The sequence below is a fragment of the Acomys minous genome (assembly GCF_964271855.1).
Source record: "Acomys minous genome assembly, chromosome: 18".
Taxonomy (NCBI): Eukaryota; Metazoa; Chordata; class Mammalia; order Rodentia; family Muridae; genus Acomys; species Acomys minous.
The window spans coordinates 49524044-49540323 of NC_140501.1; the positions used below are offsets into that span (position 1 = coordinate 49524044).

General features: G+C 51.1%; 1 protein-coding gene across 4 annotated transcripts; it reads right to left on the bottom strand.

Moving 5' to 3' along the window:
* Positions 1–2187: 2187 nt before the first annotated feature.
* EGR3 (early growth response 3) lies at positions 2188–8855 on the bottom strand. 4 transcript variants are annotated; one of them, XM_084768250.1, is made up of 3 exons: positions 7222–7361; positions 6745–6797; positions 2188–5925 (listed from the first exon to the last, which is right to left on the bottom strand). In XM_084768250.1, exons 2-3 carry the CDS (start codon positions 6782–6784, stop codon positions 4916–4918), a joined length of 1050 nt encoding a protein of 349 aa, XP_084624376.1. In that variant the 5' UTR covers positions 6785–6797; positions 7222–7361; the 3' UTR covers positions 2188–4915. The 4 variants fall into 4 exon arrangements, with proteins under 4 accessions (XP_084624376.1, XP_084624375.1, XP_084624374.1 ...); XM_084768249.1 differs by lacking the exon at positions 6745–6797 and having other exon boundaries at positions 7222–8855; XM_084768248.1 differs by lacking the exons at positions 6745–6797; positions 7222–7361 and adding an exon at positions 6946–7202.
* Positions 8856–16280: the final 7425 nt, after the last annotated feature.

The following is a 16280-nucleotide window of genomic DNA, read 5'->3' on the forward strand; positions in this document are numbered from 1 at the left end:
TGCAGAAGCTAATGCCTATATTCCCTGATTCCATTTTACATACTTTAAACACACATACGTGTACCACAACTGTACAAAAAGTACATTTTTCACAAATTTTAAAAAAGTATTTCAGTTATGCCTAATCACTAAGAAAAATTTTGCATCCACCAGTTTCAGTGTGTCACATCAGAGGTGGTGCATGTGCATATATTTTATATATATATATATATATATATATATATATATATATATATATATATATATATATATATATATATATAAATCCTTTCATTCTCCTCCAGATACTTCAAGTGTTGTTTGGAACAAGCCAAGGCACTATTTGTCTATACTTTAATGCCTAATTATGTCCATTTTGTCTTTAAGTTTCAGGCTCAAATCTCTTACTTACAAAACCCAGGCAGGTTGGGTAGCTAGTTTGATGCTATCTGGGGCAGCCTTATCTAGCTAGCTACAAAGTTTGAATCAGTGATTACACCACACTGGGTTGGTGCCAGCCAGGCGGGCTGCCATATTGCCAAGTAACCCAGTGGTTGAACCAGGCTGGGTTGAGTAATATCTACCAATGGGAAATGAGTTTATTAATCATGCAGCATAGTACGCTGTTGATGAACATACAAACTCTGAAGGCCTGGTTTTGTTGGAGAAGGTACAGGTGGGGCAGGATGCTAACTATGAAGACATCCAGTGATAATAGCTCTGATAAAAACTCACTTGAAAAAAAAAAACCACACAGAAATCTGGAAGGAAACATCTAGTTCAGCAAAGAGTTGTGCTATAGGTCCAATCATTGAGGCCTTTCACCATCTTGGACTTCTGTTAAGGAGGCTAGCTTTGTGTGGTTGTGAATAATGCTGGAGTTTGGAATTTCTGGTTTCATAAGGCGAGAGAAAGGAATTCAAGATGGCAGCCATCTTGAATTGTGTGGGTGCAAGAATTTAAGATTACATACTGCATTCTCTTTATTCATCTCTGACTTCAAAAACATTCTTTTCTAGGGCCACAGCCCACTACCCTCTCCACCCAGCTCTGGCCTTGGCCTACGACTAGTAACTAAAGCCAACCCGAAATAACATCCCTATTTCTTACTGAGTCAGACCTGCATTAGTAAGTAGTAAGAACAGTTTCTCTGACTCTGGGCTGGCTCAGTGTGTGTGTGTGTGTGTGTGTGTGTGTAGGACTGAGAGTCCCTATTACAACCTGCTGCTGTGTTTCCATGACCCAGAGTAGATCATACTGTCCGATACACAGAATTTTCTATAGGGTAGGCAAGACAGGGAGGGAGACAGGATGGAGTTAGTTCTAAAGATGTCTCTAGGACAAGAAAGGATTCTGAGGACTATGGCACAAAGGAGATATGGACAACGGCAAAATATTCCCTTAGTGGCTAGGATGTTAGGCTAGCCAGTGAAGTCAGTGGAGGGTGAGGGAGATAGCTTGTAGGGCACGGGAAGCAGAGTTTTCATGGCAGATAGAAACCATGAGATGCATGAGGTGACACCACACACACACTTTTCCTGTCCTAGGGCACGTCTGAATCTCAGAAGTCCCTTTCTTCCCTTAAAAGCATCACATCTTAAGAGCCATTCACAAGAACCACTTTCTGAGGAGGACCACCTTTCTCAGACGTTGGCAAGCTGTGAGCACTCTGGAAAGCCCGTTTCAAGTGGGATTAAAGCTGTAGGACTTTTAAACCGGACTCCCCCCTCCCCATTATCTGACCACAGAAAAACTGCCAGTCTCTCTGGTTATCTTGCCAACCCCAAAGAACCCCTGTCAAGTCTCCACCTGTCTCTTGGACTTCAAAAGCGTAAGCAAGAGAACCTCTTAGTACTATTCCAGAGGCTCTTCAGGGTCTGGTCCTAAGACTAACAGAGAACCAGTTTACCAGCCAGAGATTTATCCATGGAGACTAGAGAAGGTTTTAGATGTAAGTCACTGCCCTGACTCTGAGGAGTTTACTTTATTCATCTTGTTCATCTATGTTTGTCAGTTAGTCTGAGAATCTCACAAGCGTGGAGTGGAATCAGGCCTCTAAACTGGATTCAAAACACCAAGAAGCCACACAGAAATCTGAGCCACATTAGCTCTACTCTGGGGGGTTTTTGGAGCAAGAAGGATAAATCCAGGTTACCACAAGCTATCAAACAGACCACCAAAGCACCAAACAAAACAAGACAAAAAAGACCCAGGCCAAACCAAAACTTTATACCATGAAAACAAGAAATAAAATGAGATTTAAAGCCCGGCTGATTGTCAGCAAACACAATATATTTACTGTATTGGCATTTGCTCACAGGGCAAATGGTACAACATTACACCGTTTCAATATTTGTTCTTAAAAATGCTGTTTTCATTACCTATATTATATTGGCATAACAATGTGACAAGGAGTAAATGAAATGTTGGTGAAGAATCTCACCTTTTCACGATATCAAGCATTTTTTTTTAAACCTTAGTATAAGGTACTATAAATCCAAGAAATAAAAACATCCACAAAATATATTACATCTGGTTTGTCTTTTTCTAAGTACTCAACTGTATACAAAAGTCTTTCAAAAAATATCATTCCCCATAGGTTTTTCTGTTTAAAACCTGATTTTTTTCTTTCAGTTCACATAAGTTAGAGTGCATTTTCTTTGTTTTTTTTTTTTTTTAACATGCAGACATAAAAAAAATTGGGATAGCACAACCTTTTGGCAACAAAGTTATTTTTCTCTTAGTTTAGCTTAAGTGTCTGAGAACAGTTTTATTAAAACAAAGGAAAAGTCAGAGTTATCATGCAGTGACATGCATATCCCAGAAGGGGGAAGGAAAAAATATTAAAGGATATTCGATTCCTCCTTCCAGCTTTGAACTGACCAATTTTTTTGTTTTTTGTTTTTAAATAATCATCACATTATAAAAAGTATTCAGCAAAATACTGTCTCTGCAAAGAAAGATTTTACCCTTCAGCTGAAAAAATATGGGCCCTCCTGGCAAACTTCTCCGTCTACAAAAAGCCCGAGTACCTGGAAAGTCACAACCCCCCTGCTCTTCGAGTTTTTCCTCTCCTTTCACTAGAGTCCTTTTAGTATTATTTATCCACCATCAAAAGACGGTGCTTTTGAATAATAATAAAATAAAAAGTGGGAAACGCATAAAGTGACTTTAAAAACAGACATTCTGTAAACTCCAGACCTTGTTGTCGCTTCTCTCTGGGCAGCTCGCGGGCCACAGGAGAACCGACGCTAAGAAGGAACAGTACATTCAGTCAAGACTGTGCTGGAAGCTGTGTCAGAGAGCACCCTTCTCTGTCTTCACTTCAAAAGGGCCGCCCTGTGTGAGCAAGGGCTGGGGGGGGGGCAGCTGGGGTAGAGGAGGTCCTGAGAAGAGGTGAGGTAGGGTGGGGTGAAGGTGTGATGGGGGGCATGAGAGAAATGTGCCCCATTCAGCAACACGGATTAATGCAAAAAAAAAAAAATCCCCATCTATTTTTGAGGAAAATTTGAACAGAATGTGTATGCATATATACACATGTGTGCACATATATTCACACACATACATAGGTAGATATAATCTCATTAGTTAACATTTTCATAAAAAATAAACCATTTAAAGCTGTATATGCCTATGAATTCTCCTTATTCCAGTGCACTGCGCTGGATAACCAAATGCCTCAGATTTGACTTCGCTAGGAATACAGAGTGTGTTCTGTAAACATATGTGTATAAACACACACATACATCTACATAACACATAGCGGCATCATATACGTACACTTCACTTCTGTCTGTTGTGTTGGCAATCACAAAGGGCAAATGAATAGAGCCAGCCTTCCCAGGAATGGGGGAAATGAGAAATGGGTATGTGGCAGAGACAAACAATTGAGCGGTTGATTGAGGCCTGCCTTTCTGGGTAAAGAGCTTGAGAGAGCCAGTGAGTACCTGAGAGGGGAAAAGAGAAGATGAGAGGAAAAGGAAAGGGGGCAAGCTCAAGAACACAGATTTTGAAAAGTGGGGCTGAGCAAATGATTTTTTTTTTTTTAAAAAGGCAGGCTCAGGAGGTGGTGGCTTTCTCCCCCAAAGATCAAACTGCCCTGAGGCCTAAGAGGGAAGCGCTCGGAAAGGGAGTGGGCTCTGAGGGGCCAAACCCGAGGCGGCAGCAGCGCCACAGCAGCTGCGTCTGAGGCATTTCTGTAAGAAACATCGAAGAGCAGATGGAAGACCATCTCCTCTGGCCACATGCAGGTCCTCAGCCTGGGACATCTCCCAATGGCTTGGGGACCCTATGTGAAGAAGAGTTTGGGGGTAGACACAGCCCAGTTCAGCTCAAGAGTCTCACACATGCGTGCACGCGCGCGCATACACACACACACACACACACACACACACACACACACACACACACGAGCACACGCACACTCACGCGCATCACTGCACGCAAGCGCGCGTGCGTGCGACGGGCAGCAAGCTCTGCGCTTTGGTGCGCTCCTTACCCCCTCCCCCCCTCGGGTGTTCGAGGGGGAATGCGGGGAGACGCTGGAGGGGGGGAAACAGTGAGGTGCTTGGGTCAGGCGAGGGTTGGATGGGCCCCACCTTCAGTCCCCCGCAGGTCCTTGGCGCGGCCCAGCGGTCCCTGGATCAAGGCGATCCTAACCGAACAAAGCGGGCTAGACGCCACCTTTCCGCCCCCACGCCTTGGCTAAAGTGCGGGGTAGGCAGCAAGGAGCAAGTGCCTCCAGCCCTAGCCCCCAACCGCCGGCTGACGTGAAAGAGTGGAAATTGGGCGTCGAAGGGGAGGCAAGGGGGCTGCACTTCCAGGGCGAGACCAGGGCGCGGCCCTTGCGCCTCGGTGACTGGCTTTTCTCGCTGCTTTCAGGCGACCAGCCAGGAGGCACTGGAAGGGAAAAGAGGGGATCTGGGTGCCCGGAGCCTCAGGCGCAGGTGGTGACCACGGGGGTCAGGGACACGGCGGGCGTCGAGGATGCAGAGGGCGCAGCCCCTTTCTCCGACTTCTTCTCCTTTTGCTTGAGGTGGATCTTGGCGTGGCGCTTGCGCTCGTCGCTGCGCGCAAACTTGCGCCCACAGAACTCGCATGCAAAGGGTTTCTCCCCGGTGTGCGTGCGGATATGAGTGGTGAGGTGGTCGCTGCGGCTGAAGCTCCGCATGCAGATCCTACACTGGAAGGGCTTGTGGCCCGTGTGGATGCGCAGGTGCCGGGTCAGCTCGTCCGAGCGGCTGAAGCGGCGGTCACAGCCTTCCGCGGGGCACGCATGGGGCCGCTCATGGAGCGGGGTCTTGCTAGGCCGATTGGGGTACTTGCGGGGCCGGATGGGTTTGAGAGTGAGCGGCGGTTGAGGAAGGCTGCCGAAGCCCGGGTGGATCTGCTTGTCTTTGAAGGCCTTGATGGTCTCCAGAGGGGTAATAGGGGGTGGGTTGACCCGGATGGGGTCCATGCCCTGGAAGGGCTTGTGTTCCGGAATGGAGCCCATGTCGTTGGGGTGGTGGTACAGATTGTAGTCAGGAATCATGGGGAAAAGATTGCTGTCCAAGGCCGGCTTGGCCGATTGGTAATCCTGGGGGGAATAGGCGAGCCCGGGATTACCCTGGGGGTCGTGGAAAGAGACGGGCTCCGAGTAGAGGTCGCCGCAGTTGGAGTAGGGGGGCAGCGCCGGATACATGGCCTCCACGTCGCCCTGCGGAGGCTGCACCATGCTAGCCGTGGACGTCTGCGTACTGAGTGCCCCTGAGGCCGGGGGCACCCCCAAGATGCCGGCACTCATGAGGCTAATGATGTTGTCCTGGCACCAGTTAGAAGGAGAGTCGAAAGCGAACTTTCCCAAGTAGGTCACGGTCTTGTTGCCGGGGGCTGGCTGGAAAGAGCCCGAATAAGAGAGTTCCGGATTGGGCTTCTCGTTGGTCAGACCGATGTCCATCACATTCTCTGCGGAGAGCGGGGGAGAGAGGGGAGGAGTGAGTGAAGCCGAATCGGCTCCCGGCCACGGCGCCCAGGTTCTTGCCCAGGAGTAGAGGGTGCGGCTGGCTGGAGTGCGCAGCGCGTAGGGTAAGAGGAACGCTGAGCCCGGCGCAAAGCGGGCGGTGCCGCGCTCCCCGGCGCAACCTGGATACAGCAAAATACTACGGATCGGGGTGTGGAGTGGCTCCGGCACACACAGCACACACGCCGCGCACACACTCACGTACCACACACATACACGCAGGCGCGCGCGAGAGCATTGTTGTTCTTCCCGAGGTGGGGCGGACAGGTAGCTGCAGCTACAGGTAGTTTCAGACCCGGAGTGCGCCCGGCTCTTGCTCTCCAGCACACACAACTCGGCCTCTTTCCCCGGCCCTGTCTACTCCAAGACGCCGCGCCTTCACGCCCCAAGCGATGTCCCCCTACGCGCGCTGAGCCGGGGTAGCCGACCCAAAGAGCTTCGACGCTTTTGTCCTCGGAGCGCAGAAGGGTGTCGCCCGTAAAGGGAACCTCTGCCGGCCCCAGTCTCCTCCCGGCCTGAAGGAGCTTTCTGCTCGTGCTGGAGGGAAAAGCCTAGACCCAGCTACGGAGAGTGGAGAGCGGCGGAAAACCGGCCAGTGTCTCCACGCAGGGAGCGGCCGCGGTTCCCAAGCTCCCGGGTCCCAGGATCACCCCCGGTGGCAACCCCTTTTCCCCCGCCCCGTGGGTGAGCCCCCTCCCTCTCCCCGCCGTCCCCACACCCCCAATGGCTTTGCTGAACGCCCCGGAAAGGCAGCGTCGCAGTACCTCTCCCACCGTGGGGACTCCACGCCGCACATGGCTCCATCCCGGGTGGGAGGCTGAGGGAGTAAGGGGGGGAGAGCGCGGGTGAAAAAGACGCTGGGCTCCTCCCGAGAAAGGGGGCTACAGCACCACGCCTTGCGCACAGCCTAGCGATCGGGGGCCCCCTGAGTGGGGAGGGAGAACCCCAGAGCTGCTTGCACCTACCTCCCTCCGGTTGGCGGCTGCCCCCACCCGGGAGAACCGAAGCCTCAACCGTGGCGTCTCCAACCAAGCCTTCCCGATCTCGGAGGGCGGGAGGAGTGGGTGGGAAAAGCAACTCGCCCCCCAGAAAATTCCCAGCGCGCCCCCATCTTTCCATCCGTCTCTCCATCCATCCTTTTCTGCATCCAGCGATCTATGCATCCATCGCTAGCTCGCTCCCTCCTCCTCTTCCTCCCCCTTTCCTTCCTTGCTGCCTCGCCGCCTCACTGCCGCCCTTACCTGTAGCCATCTGATTGTAATGGGCTACTGAGTCGCTGCTGCCGGAGAAGAGGTTGAGCGCGCTGGGGATCTCCTCGGGGTACAGATTGTCAGGCAATTGGTTTAGCAAACTGCTCATGGTCACCGGCAGCTTCTCGGCGAGTTTGCCGGTCATAGCACTCCCGAGCTACCGCCGCCACCGCCGCCGCCGCCACCGCCGCCTCCTGTTCCTAACGCAGCTTCCAGGCTAGCGGCATCAGAGAGGCGATCCGTGGTGCAGGGGAAAAGCATGCGAGAGGGAAAGTTCGGGGGAAGGGGGAGGGAAAAGGGGAAGGGGTGGGCCAGGGGAGGGAATCTATTCTTTTTGGGGGGGTGGGAGGGAGAGGGGCAAAGAGGGTAATCCTCTCGGGTGCCTTAGCTGGTGCGGTGCGACGCTGGGTCGTGGGGGTGGGGTGGGGCGTGTGCGGGGAGTAGGATGGGGGCTGGGCTTGGGGGGGGGGATCTAGGCTCCAGGGGGTCAGACGCGGCTTCAGTATTGATCTCACAAACAGACGCGCGCCCGCCGACCCCCCGCCCCCCGATCTGCCACAGCCGCCGCCGCCGCCGCTGCCGCCGCCGCCACCACCTCCTCTGCTGCTGCTGCTGCCGCTGCTACCACCACCACCAGCCCCGCCGCTTCCTAGCTAGCTCACTGCTGCCCAAAAGCTCCCAGCCAGGGAACTCCACCAGTCTATTTATCTGAGCCCCGGGAAAGCTCCGTGACGTAGCTGCCCATATATGGACAGACAAAGCCCAGCCGAAGGGGCGCGACGTCACAATGGAAGCTCCTCACAATGGAACATTAGAAAGCAGGAAGCGGGCCGCAGCCAACGTGCAGCGCCCGCACCGCTTGCCGCTCTTTAAAAAAAAAAAAAAGTCAATTAGAAGATTAGAAAGAAGGAAAGCGAGGGGAGAAAGGAAAGAGGGACGAAGCCGAAAGCAAAGCGCGCGGCGCGCAGTGCTCAGTCGAAAACCCAGTAACTAAACACGTAGGTTTTTATTTGATGTCTGCATTAGAGACAGCGTTTAGCTGACGGAGGGGTGGAGTTGTTTGCAATTGGCTTCCAGCACTGCAAGCAGGAAAAAGGAGTTCAATACACTAGGCTACAGGTCCTTTTAGCCGTCCGGGAATTGTTGGGAAAGGGCCAGGCGACCGCTTCAACCCAGGTTCCCCGACACCACCCCTACCCTTCTTTCAGCACCCTACCCTGGATTAGACTCAGATGGGAGAAAGGGAGTGCTTCCCTTTGGGGAAGGGGTTTCAATGTCTCAGTTCTTCTTAGTCTAGTACACCTAGAACTTTTGTGCCGACAACATTCTGATTCACCGCCCACAGCCACAGCCCCTCCCTTGGGCTCTTGACCCGGCGCTGACTCCCAGCTGAGCGCAGTAGCCGGGAAGTATGCAGCGGACTAGTCAGTTGCGCAGCAGGCTGAAGCCCCACACTTTTGGGGGCGAGGACGTGAGTTTTTGGTGGAGAAGAGGAAAGAGTAAAGTTTAGGGGGTTAGAAAACACGTGCACCAAATAATTTCCAGATAAATTCCTTAACAGTTCTAAAGCGAACCCCTTTGGCCACAGGATGGCAGGAGGACCCAGCAGGCCGGGGCACAATCACTACTGCAGCCAGAGAAGGGCTCGCAGCTGAGTTACAGCAGGCAGATGCTAAACCCACAGTTTCGAAGCCACCACGCCAGTCTCCCTTAGTCTCTACCCTCCTGTCTCCCTCAGGGCTGTCCTTATTGCTGCCTGAGGGTGCCTTGTAGTCAAGGGCGGCCCCCTGTGCCGACCCGGGGTGCTGTCACCTCGACAGCGGATCCCGGGGGTGGGTGATGTGTTCCCCGAGGCCTGCTCTCTAAGCGCGCAGCCTGGCTGAGAGCGAGGGGGAGGAGAGGGAGGGAGCATAGAGGCGCGACCCCGAATTACACCGGCGGGGGAGGATTCCCTCCTCATTGGCCGCGTGGGCACGGTGAATCCCGCGTCCCCCGCTGGAGAGTCGGGTTGGGGGAACTTGCATCTCTCAGGGGGAGTGGGAGTGTTGACAAGGAGGAAGAGAGGATCCCCGGGCCTCACGCCGTGGGAGGTCCATGCGGGGCCAGGGACGTGTGGGAGGAACTCCTGAGCTGCGCATTGTAATGGGGGTGGATGACAACCTCACTCCCTCTCCCCTCCCCTCAGTTTTGGAGAACATTGGGTGGGGAGGGCCCAGACTCCCCCGGATCTTCTCTAGCTCTTAGAAAAGGAGGGATTCCCGCTGCCCATGAGCCCCCTCCCTGCCACCCCCGCCTCCTCCCCCTCTAGGCTACCCATTCCTGTGCTCTAGAGGCACTGCGCCCCCGGGTTCTCCTCCGCCCTCACAGCGAGGGGAGACTGCGCGCTGCAGCGGTCCCGGGCTTCGGCCGGAATCAGGGCATGCAGCGCTTCCCGCCCCCGGCTCCATCCCTGGAGGGGGGAGCGGCCGGTCAGGGGCGTGGGCGGCTGTGTGAGCCTGGCTGGGTGCGGGAGGGGCCTCTGCGGCGGCTGGGAGGGTCGTGGGGCAGCGGGCCAAGCCGGGAAGAGCCATACAAGGAGCGGATCCGGTGACGCGCCGGACGCGCCCCTTCTCCTGCTCTATTTGGCTGCAGATTCCGGTCCCCGGATTTGCATATTTTGGCAACCGGTGGAAAAGGGAAGGACGGAACCCGCAGCCTTTAAAGGAACCGCACAGACTGTAGCGTCACCTAGAGAGGCGGTCTTGGAGGGGGGGGGGTGTCGTGAAAGATTAGCCTAGAGCTTTGGCTTCTGGCTGGAGAGCGAGGCAATTGGGGCAGGGAGAGGTGTCCAGGGTACCCGCAAGCTTTGGGCGCGCCTCTGCAGCGCTTCCTGCTGCGCGTGCCAGGGGAGGCTGGCGGGCTTTGGTGGGAGGGGCGGGGTGTCTCGGTGGGTTCCTGCTCTCTGCCTGGACATGCCCCGAGGTTCTGGGCCTTGGACCTAGCTGCAAGTCTAAGATTGACTGCAGTGCCCATGTCTCCCCGCGCGAGGCAGAGATCAGCCTGAGAGGGTGGTGGGAAATAAGTAGAAGGCCTTCCGCAGCCCCGTTCAACTAGCAAGGACCCCTAGGTACCATCCACTTTCCACCTGTTGGGCTCTCTCCTTGGGAGGAGCTCGGGGGCCCCGTTCCTTTTCCATAGAGGCCTGTGGTGGAAACATTTGGGATTCTCAAGCCTCTCCGGTCCCAGTGTCAATCAGCTATTGCTCCTTAGATGGTCTGGAACACTTTTTAAAGATAGTTTAGCTTGTTGCTTTTAAGCTGGGCCTCTTGGCTTGCGATAGGACCTTGTTGCCTCCTAGACAATACGGGGAAAGGCTGTGAGCCTCCTTCCCACTAGTTCTGATTCAATTAAAAGCTTTCGATTCACTTAATGTATTTATCAGCGCTTCATTGGGACAAAGCAAACCACTGAGCTTATCTATTATTGATTGAGGTAACAGTACAAACCTCATCGGAAGAATTAAATTGGAGAATTTCATGGAGTTTTATACTAGACCTTTAGCGAGCACTCAATAAACATCAATTACTATTATTAGACTATATTCTCTCCCCTCTTTCTGCATGACTGACACATTCCTTGTGGGCCCCAGGGATGCCTTCAGACGGTGTAGCTGGTAAAAGTGCCCAATGGGAAACCATCCCTTCCAGCTTGCTGTGTAAAAATAATAATAATAAAATACCGCTTATTTAGAGAGAAACGTAAATTACTCTTCGGGTGCCTGATAACTGTGCCAGTCTAGGGATGCTTGAGGGACGGTCCCCTTTCTGCAGGAGCCAAGACATGAATTAAGATCACAGCAGCTGGTGGTGACAGGAGGCAGGGTCAACGGGTCCTGGATCATTCTGTACCGCCCAGGAGTGGCTGTGGCTCCCAGGATAGGGTAGAAGATTCTAAAGATTCTGGGGCCTTTTATTTACCATGAAAGGAGCCTTCAAGCATAGGCCCTTAACGACTACTTGCCATTCAGGTTGTAGTGCCAACAGATGCCCTCTGTCACCCTGGATGACAATGGTAGGGGAAAGCTATGGTTCTGTGGCAGTAGACTCAACCAGGAATTTGTTTTGCAGATTACTACAGTTCCCTGGCTGTCAGGGGTGGAATTCGGCAGGGGGGGGGGAGTTTTTCCTCCTCCATGCTCCCCCCCTCCCTGTGTGTTTCCTTTCTCCCTCCTGGAGAAGGGGCTGAGGGTGTTTGTTTCAGGTTTATTGGCGGGCTCCAGAGAGATTGCCAAGAGCCTAATTACCTGAACTCTAAGCCCTGAAGTTGTTGGAGAGCGGGTAGGCACTGGTTCAGGGCGTCCTCCCCTGGAGCTGGTGAAAGGCAGGCAGGCCATCCCTCTGCAAAAGAGCCAAGGCTGCTGTCTCCCACGGAGGGGGAATGGGAGTCTTTGTTTTGGTGAGGATAAAGAATATGTGGTCCTGGGAATCCACTACAGACACAGGCGCAGTTCTGTCTTGGTCTTTTGTTCCAAGCGGCCCTGAACTTTAGCGTTTCTTTTTATTATAAATAACTAGTCTTCTGTCTTCTAAGGAGTTCCTCCTTTGCCTCATTAAAACTAATTCAATGAGGGATGTTAGCCACTTAATGCTTTACGGATCTTAGAAGGCATTTGTATTTACATTTATTTGTTTTTATGGTTATGGGTATTTTGCACGTGTGCATGTATGCAGAGGCCATAGGAGGCCATCAGGACCCCTGAGGCTAGAGTTGCAGACAGTTGTGAGCCTCCTTGTGGGAGGTGGGAATCTACTTTGGTCCTCTGGACTGCTCTGAACTGCTGAGCCATTGTCCCATTCACACACACACAAAAAATTGCATTTTAAATTAAAATGTTTTGGACGTGGGATGTAGCTCAGTGGTGACAGTACTTGTGTAGCCTGATCCAGGCCCGGGTTTCTTTTTTGGTGTGTATGTTATTTATATGTGTCTGTGTTCATGTGCACATGTGTGTGTGTGTGTGTGTGTGTGTGTGTGTGTGTGTGTGTATGTGTGTGTGTGTATGGGTGTGTGTTCCTCAATTGCTCTCCACCTTATTCTTATTTGTTTGTTTTTGGTTTTTCAAGACAGGTTTTTCTCTGTGTAATAGCAAGTCCTGGACTCACTTTGTAGACCAGGCTGGCCTCAAACTCACAGAGATCTGCCTGCCTCTGCCTCCTAAGTGCCGGGATTAAAGGTGTGCACTACCTCGCCTGGCCACTTTATTCTTTTTGAAATAGACTCTTATTAAACCTGGATCTCACTGATTGGGCAAGACTGGCTGGAAAGCAAGCCCCAGGGATCCTCCTGTCTCTCAGTGCTATCATTTCTGCTGTGTGTGCCCCCCAACATGCTGCACTTTTACGTGGAAGCTGGCGACCTGAACTCAGGCCTTCATGCCTGAGCAGTGTGTGGTCTTCCATCTGAGCCACCTCCCTACTCTTCTTTTTTTTTTTTTTTGAGGACAGGGACCTTACCTTTAAACTCAGCTGAGCATGACCTTGAACTCTCGACTCTACCTCCCAAGGGCCGGGATTATTGATGTGTGCCCTCACAACTGTCTCTACTACCCAGCAGTTTGGAGAAATAAACAAACAAACAAACTAACTAACAAACAAACAAACTTAAGGGTTACTGCTGTAACCTGAAGATATGAAGCACGACACTCAGGCTGTCACTTGGAACTTGGAGGCAGTCACTAATGCTGCCAGAATGGAAATCTGGCTGTAGGACGTCAGCCCCAATGATGAGCAGTGGGAGTTTGGGGTTGCTCAAATCACATCAAAGATCTGTGTAGAGGACCGACCCTGGTGACATGGTTCCTGAGATGCCAGTTATCTTGAGGGTCCACTTTGCGGTGACACCCAGGAGGGTCATTGGAGTCCTGCTGCTCATCAGTGAAATCTCTAGAAGTCATTGCTATTTCTTTGGTAATGGCAGCCATCTTTAGAGGAGTGGCTCGGTAGAATTTTCTGGAAGCTTGAAGAAGGAAAGTGTTGGTACCCAGTAGGGTCAGTGGGCTTCATAGGACTCCGATGCTGATGCTTCTGGTTGATGCTACAGCCCCAGAAGATTGGGCCGCTGATATCTAATGCCTGCTTTGCCCAGGCCTTACACACACACACACACACACACACACACACACACACACACACTGTTTTCTTTACCTTTTTCATATCTACTTTTTATGTATATAAGTGTTTTGCATGTATGTATGCATGTGTCTGGTGTCCATGGAGGTCAGAAGAGGCCATCAGATTTGTTGGAGCTAGAGTTACAGATGCTTGTTAGCCACCATGTGAGATCTTGGGGGGGGGGGGAAATCCCTGAGTGCTCTATGAGAGAAATAAGTTTTCTTGTCCACTGAACCATTTCTCCATCCTCATTTTTTTTTTAAAAAAACAACTGTCCATTGAAGAAGAATTTAGAACTGTCTTCCTCATTTCTTACTATTAGCAGATGATCTCCTTGTCTGGGAGAGTCTTAGATCACCCATGGCTGATCTATTTGAATTCATCCCATGTAATTTCAAAAAAGAATGCATTTGACTCTGGCTGTTGTCCCTTTTATGACTGTAACAGAGGGAAGAGATGAGGTGGCTGGTGTGAGTAAGGGGAAGGATGGGGCTACAGACAATTATGAGCCACCACATGGGTGCTGGGAACAGAATCAGCTCCTCTGAAAGATCAGTAAGCACTCTTAACCTCTGAGGTGACTCTTCATCTCCCCCATCTTGATTTTTGAAGACAAGGTCTCTCACAGAACCTGAAAACCTGGGGAGAAAGCAATGAGGAATAGAAAGGAGGCTTGACTGATGTATCCCAGCATCCTTTGCACCAAGCATGGAGGTGAAGGAAGAGCTCAGAGGCCAGTAAAGGGCTGTAGCATTTACACTTCTCAGGAGTTCTGCCAGGGCCTATTTATTAGCAGGCAGAAGACTGACTATGCTACTCAATGGCCATGAGATCTTCTCCAAGGGCAATCACATACTTTACTTTTATGCATTTTAAAATTTTGTATGTATGTGCATGTATTTACTTGGTGTGTGCACATGTGCTTGTTTACCTGTGTATGTGTGTGTGTGTGTGTGTGTGTGTGTGTATGAGGGTTGATTCAAAGTATCCCTAATTGCTCCCTATGTTTATTTTTAATTTTAAAAATCTCCTCTCTCTCTCTCTCTCTCTCTCTCTCTCTCTCTCTCTCTCTCTCTCTGTGTGTGCAAGCACACCTATGTGAGTTTTTATGCACCATGCACCTGCAAATATCCTTATAGATCAGAAGAGAGTGTCATATCCCCTGGAATTGGAGCTACAAGTGATTCTAAACCATAAGGATTCTGGGAAACAAAGCTGGGTCCTCTGCTGCAGCAGCAGGCACTGTGGAGCCATCTCTAGTTTCTCAGAAGTTCATTGCTTTGGCTAGGCTGGCCTGTCTCTGCACCCAGTTCTCCACAGCTGGAGTTACAGGCATGTACTAGGACATGCTTGGCTTTTTACACAGATCCTAGACAAACAGATCCTCTTGTTTGCCTGGCAGGTTGTTTATCAACAGAGCCATTTCCCCAGCCAGCATTTTCCTTTTATAAAAATCTATTGTCTAAATTCAAATAATCTTATTCTAATCATGTAGAAACAGCATATTTGGGCTCACACGCTTGGTAATTTCAAGGTGTCTAATAACCAAAGAGAAAATGTTACAGAGTACCACTTGCTGGGAGTGTAGGAGTAGCCAGTAAATTCCCAAGGTGGTTTATCTTAGCCATCTCTACCAAGACCTGAGTGAGTCCATAGAGCTAATTAATTTCCATTTGGTAATTCAGAGGATGAGCACTTGGGACTGAGCTGGGACGGGAACTATTAAAAGTCAGGATTGAGCCAGGTGTGGTGGCGCACGCCTTTAATCCCAGCACTCGGGAGGCAGAGGCAGGCGGATTGCTGTGAGTTCGAGGCCAGCCTGGCCTACAAAGAGAGTCCAGGACAGCCAAGGCTACACAGAGAGACCCTGTCTCAAAAAAAAAAAAAAAGTCAAGATTGAGAAAAGTGCACATTGTGGGTAAATGTCAAACATTAGTCCTGGTCTAGGAGTTGGGAGTTTTGATTCCTTGATGAAAAACTACCCATGTTGCCGGGCGGTGGTGGTGCACGCCTTTAATCCCAGCACTTGGGAGGCAGAGGCAGGTGGATCGTTGTGAGCTCGAGGCCAGCGAATCCAGGACAGCTAAGGCTACATAGAGAGACCTTGTCTTGAAAAACAAAAACAAAAACACCAAAACAAAACACAAAAACTACCCATGACTGATTTTGGCTATTATGATCAGTCTTCTTCATGGGCTTCAAGAGAGTTAGGCAACACTTCTGTTAATTTTCGCTCCCCGTTTTGTCAGTTCATGGGTTTCTGAGTGAACTTTTAGTAGTGGGTGTTAATAAGGAGAGAGGGAAAGGGAATAAATGAACCAGGTCTCCTTTCTCAGCTCTCTGGCCGGCAGGTTTGGGAGGGAGGAATGTGTTGAAGTTGTAGTTGGAGCTAGAGGTTCTAGAAGGAGGGCCTGAGTTCCTTGGCAAGGGTGGTGTGTGTGTGTGTATGTGTGTGTGTGTGTGTGTGTGTGTGTGTGTGTGTGTGTGTGTGTTTTGGGGGGACTGGGTCAGGATATGAGGGCTTGTAATGGGAACTTTACTGTCTTAGCTCAGGGGTTCATACAGGGTAAATGCAATCATGTGCTCTAAGGGCCTGTCACTCCCCTGGGACTCACTGTGGGGTAACCCCTTCTCAGTGAGGAGGGATGGCGTCTCTGCAGAAAGGACTCTCAGGGGATGGTACTTTTTGGAAAGAGGAACTTCATGATTCGAAACGAAGCAGAAAAGGTGTGAGTGTCAGTGTGTGTGTGCGTTGGGGGGGGGGAGGTAGGGGCAGTGGCGAAGAAGGGGAGAAGAAATGAAAGGCTAGAAAAGAAGTGTGTGTGTGTGTGTGTGTGTGTGTGTGTGCGTGTGTGTGTGTGTGTGTGTGTGTGTGTGTGTGTGTGTGTGAGACCGTAGGTG

Coding starts and splice junctions, on each gene's coding strand:
- EGR3 (XM_084768248.1), bottom strand. CDS start 7,111: ATGGAGAGACGGATGGAAAGATGGGGGCGCGCTGGGAATTTTCTGGGG. Junction 5,926..6,945: donor CAGCCGCCAACCGGAGGGAG/GTAGGTGCAAGC, acceptor CGCTCTCCGCAG/AGAATGTGATGGACATCGGT.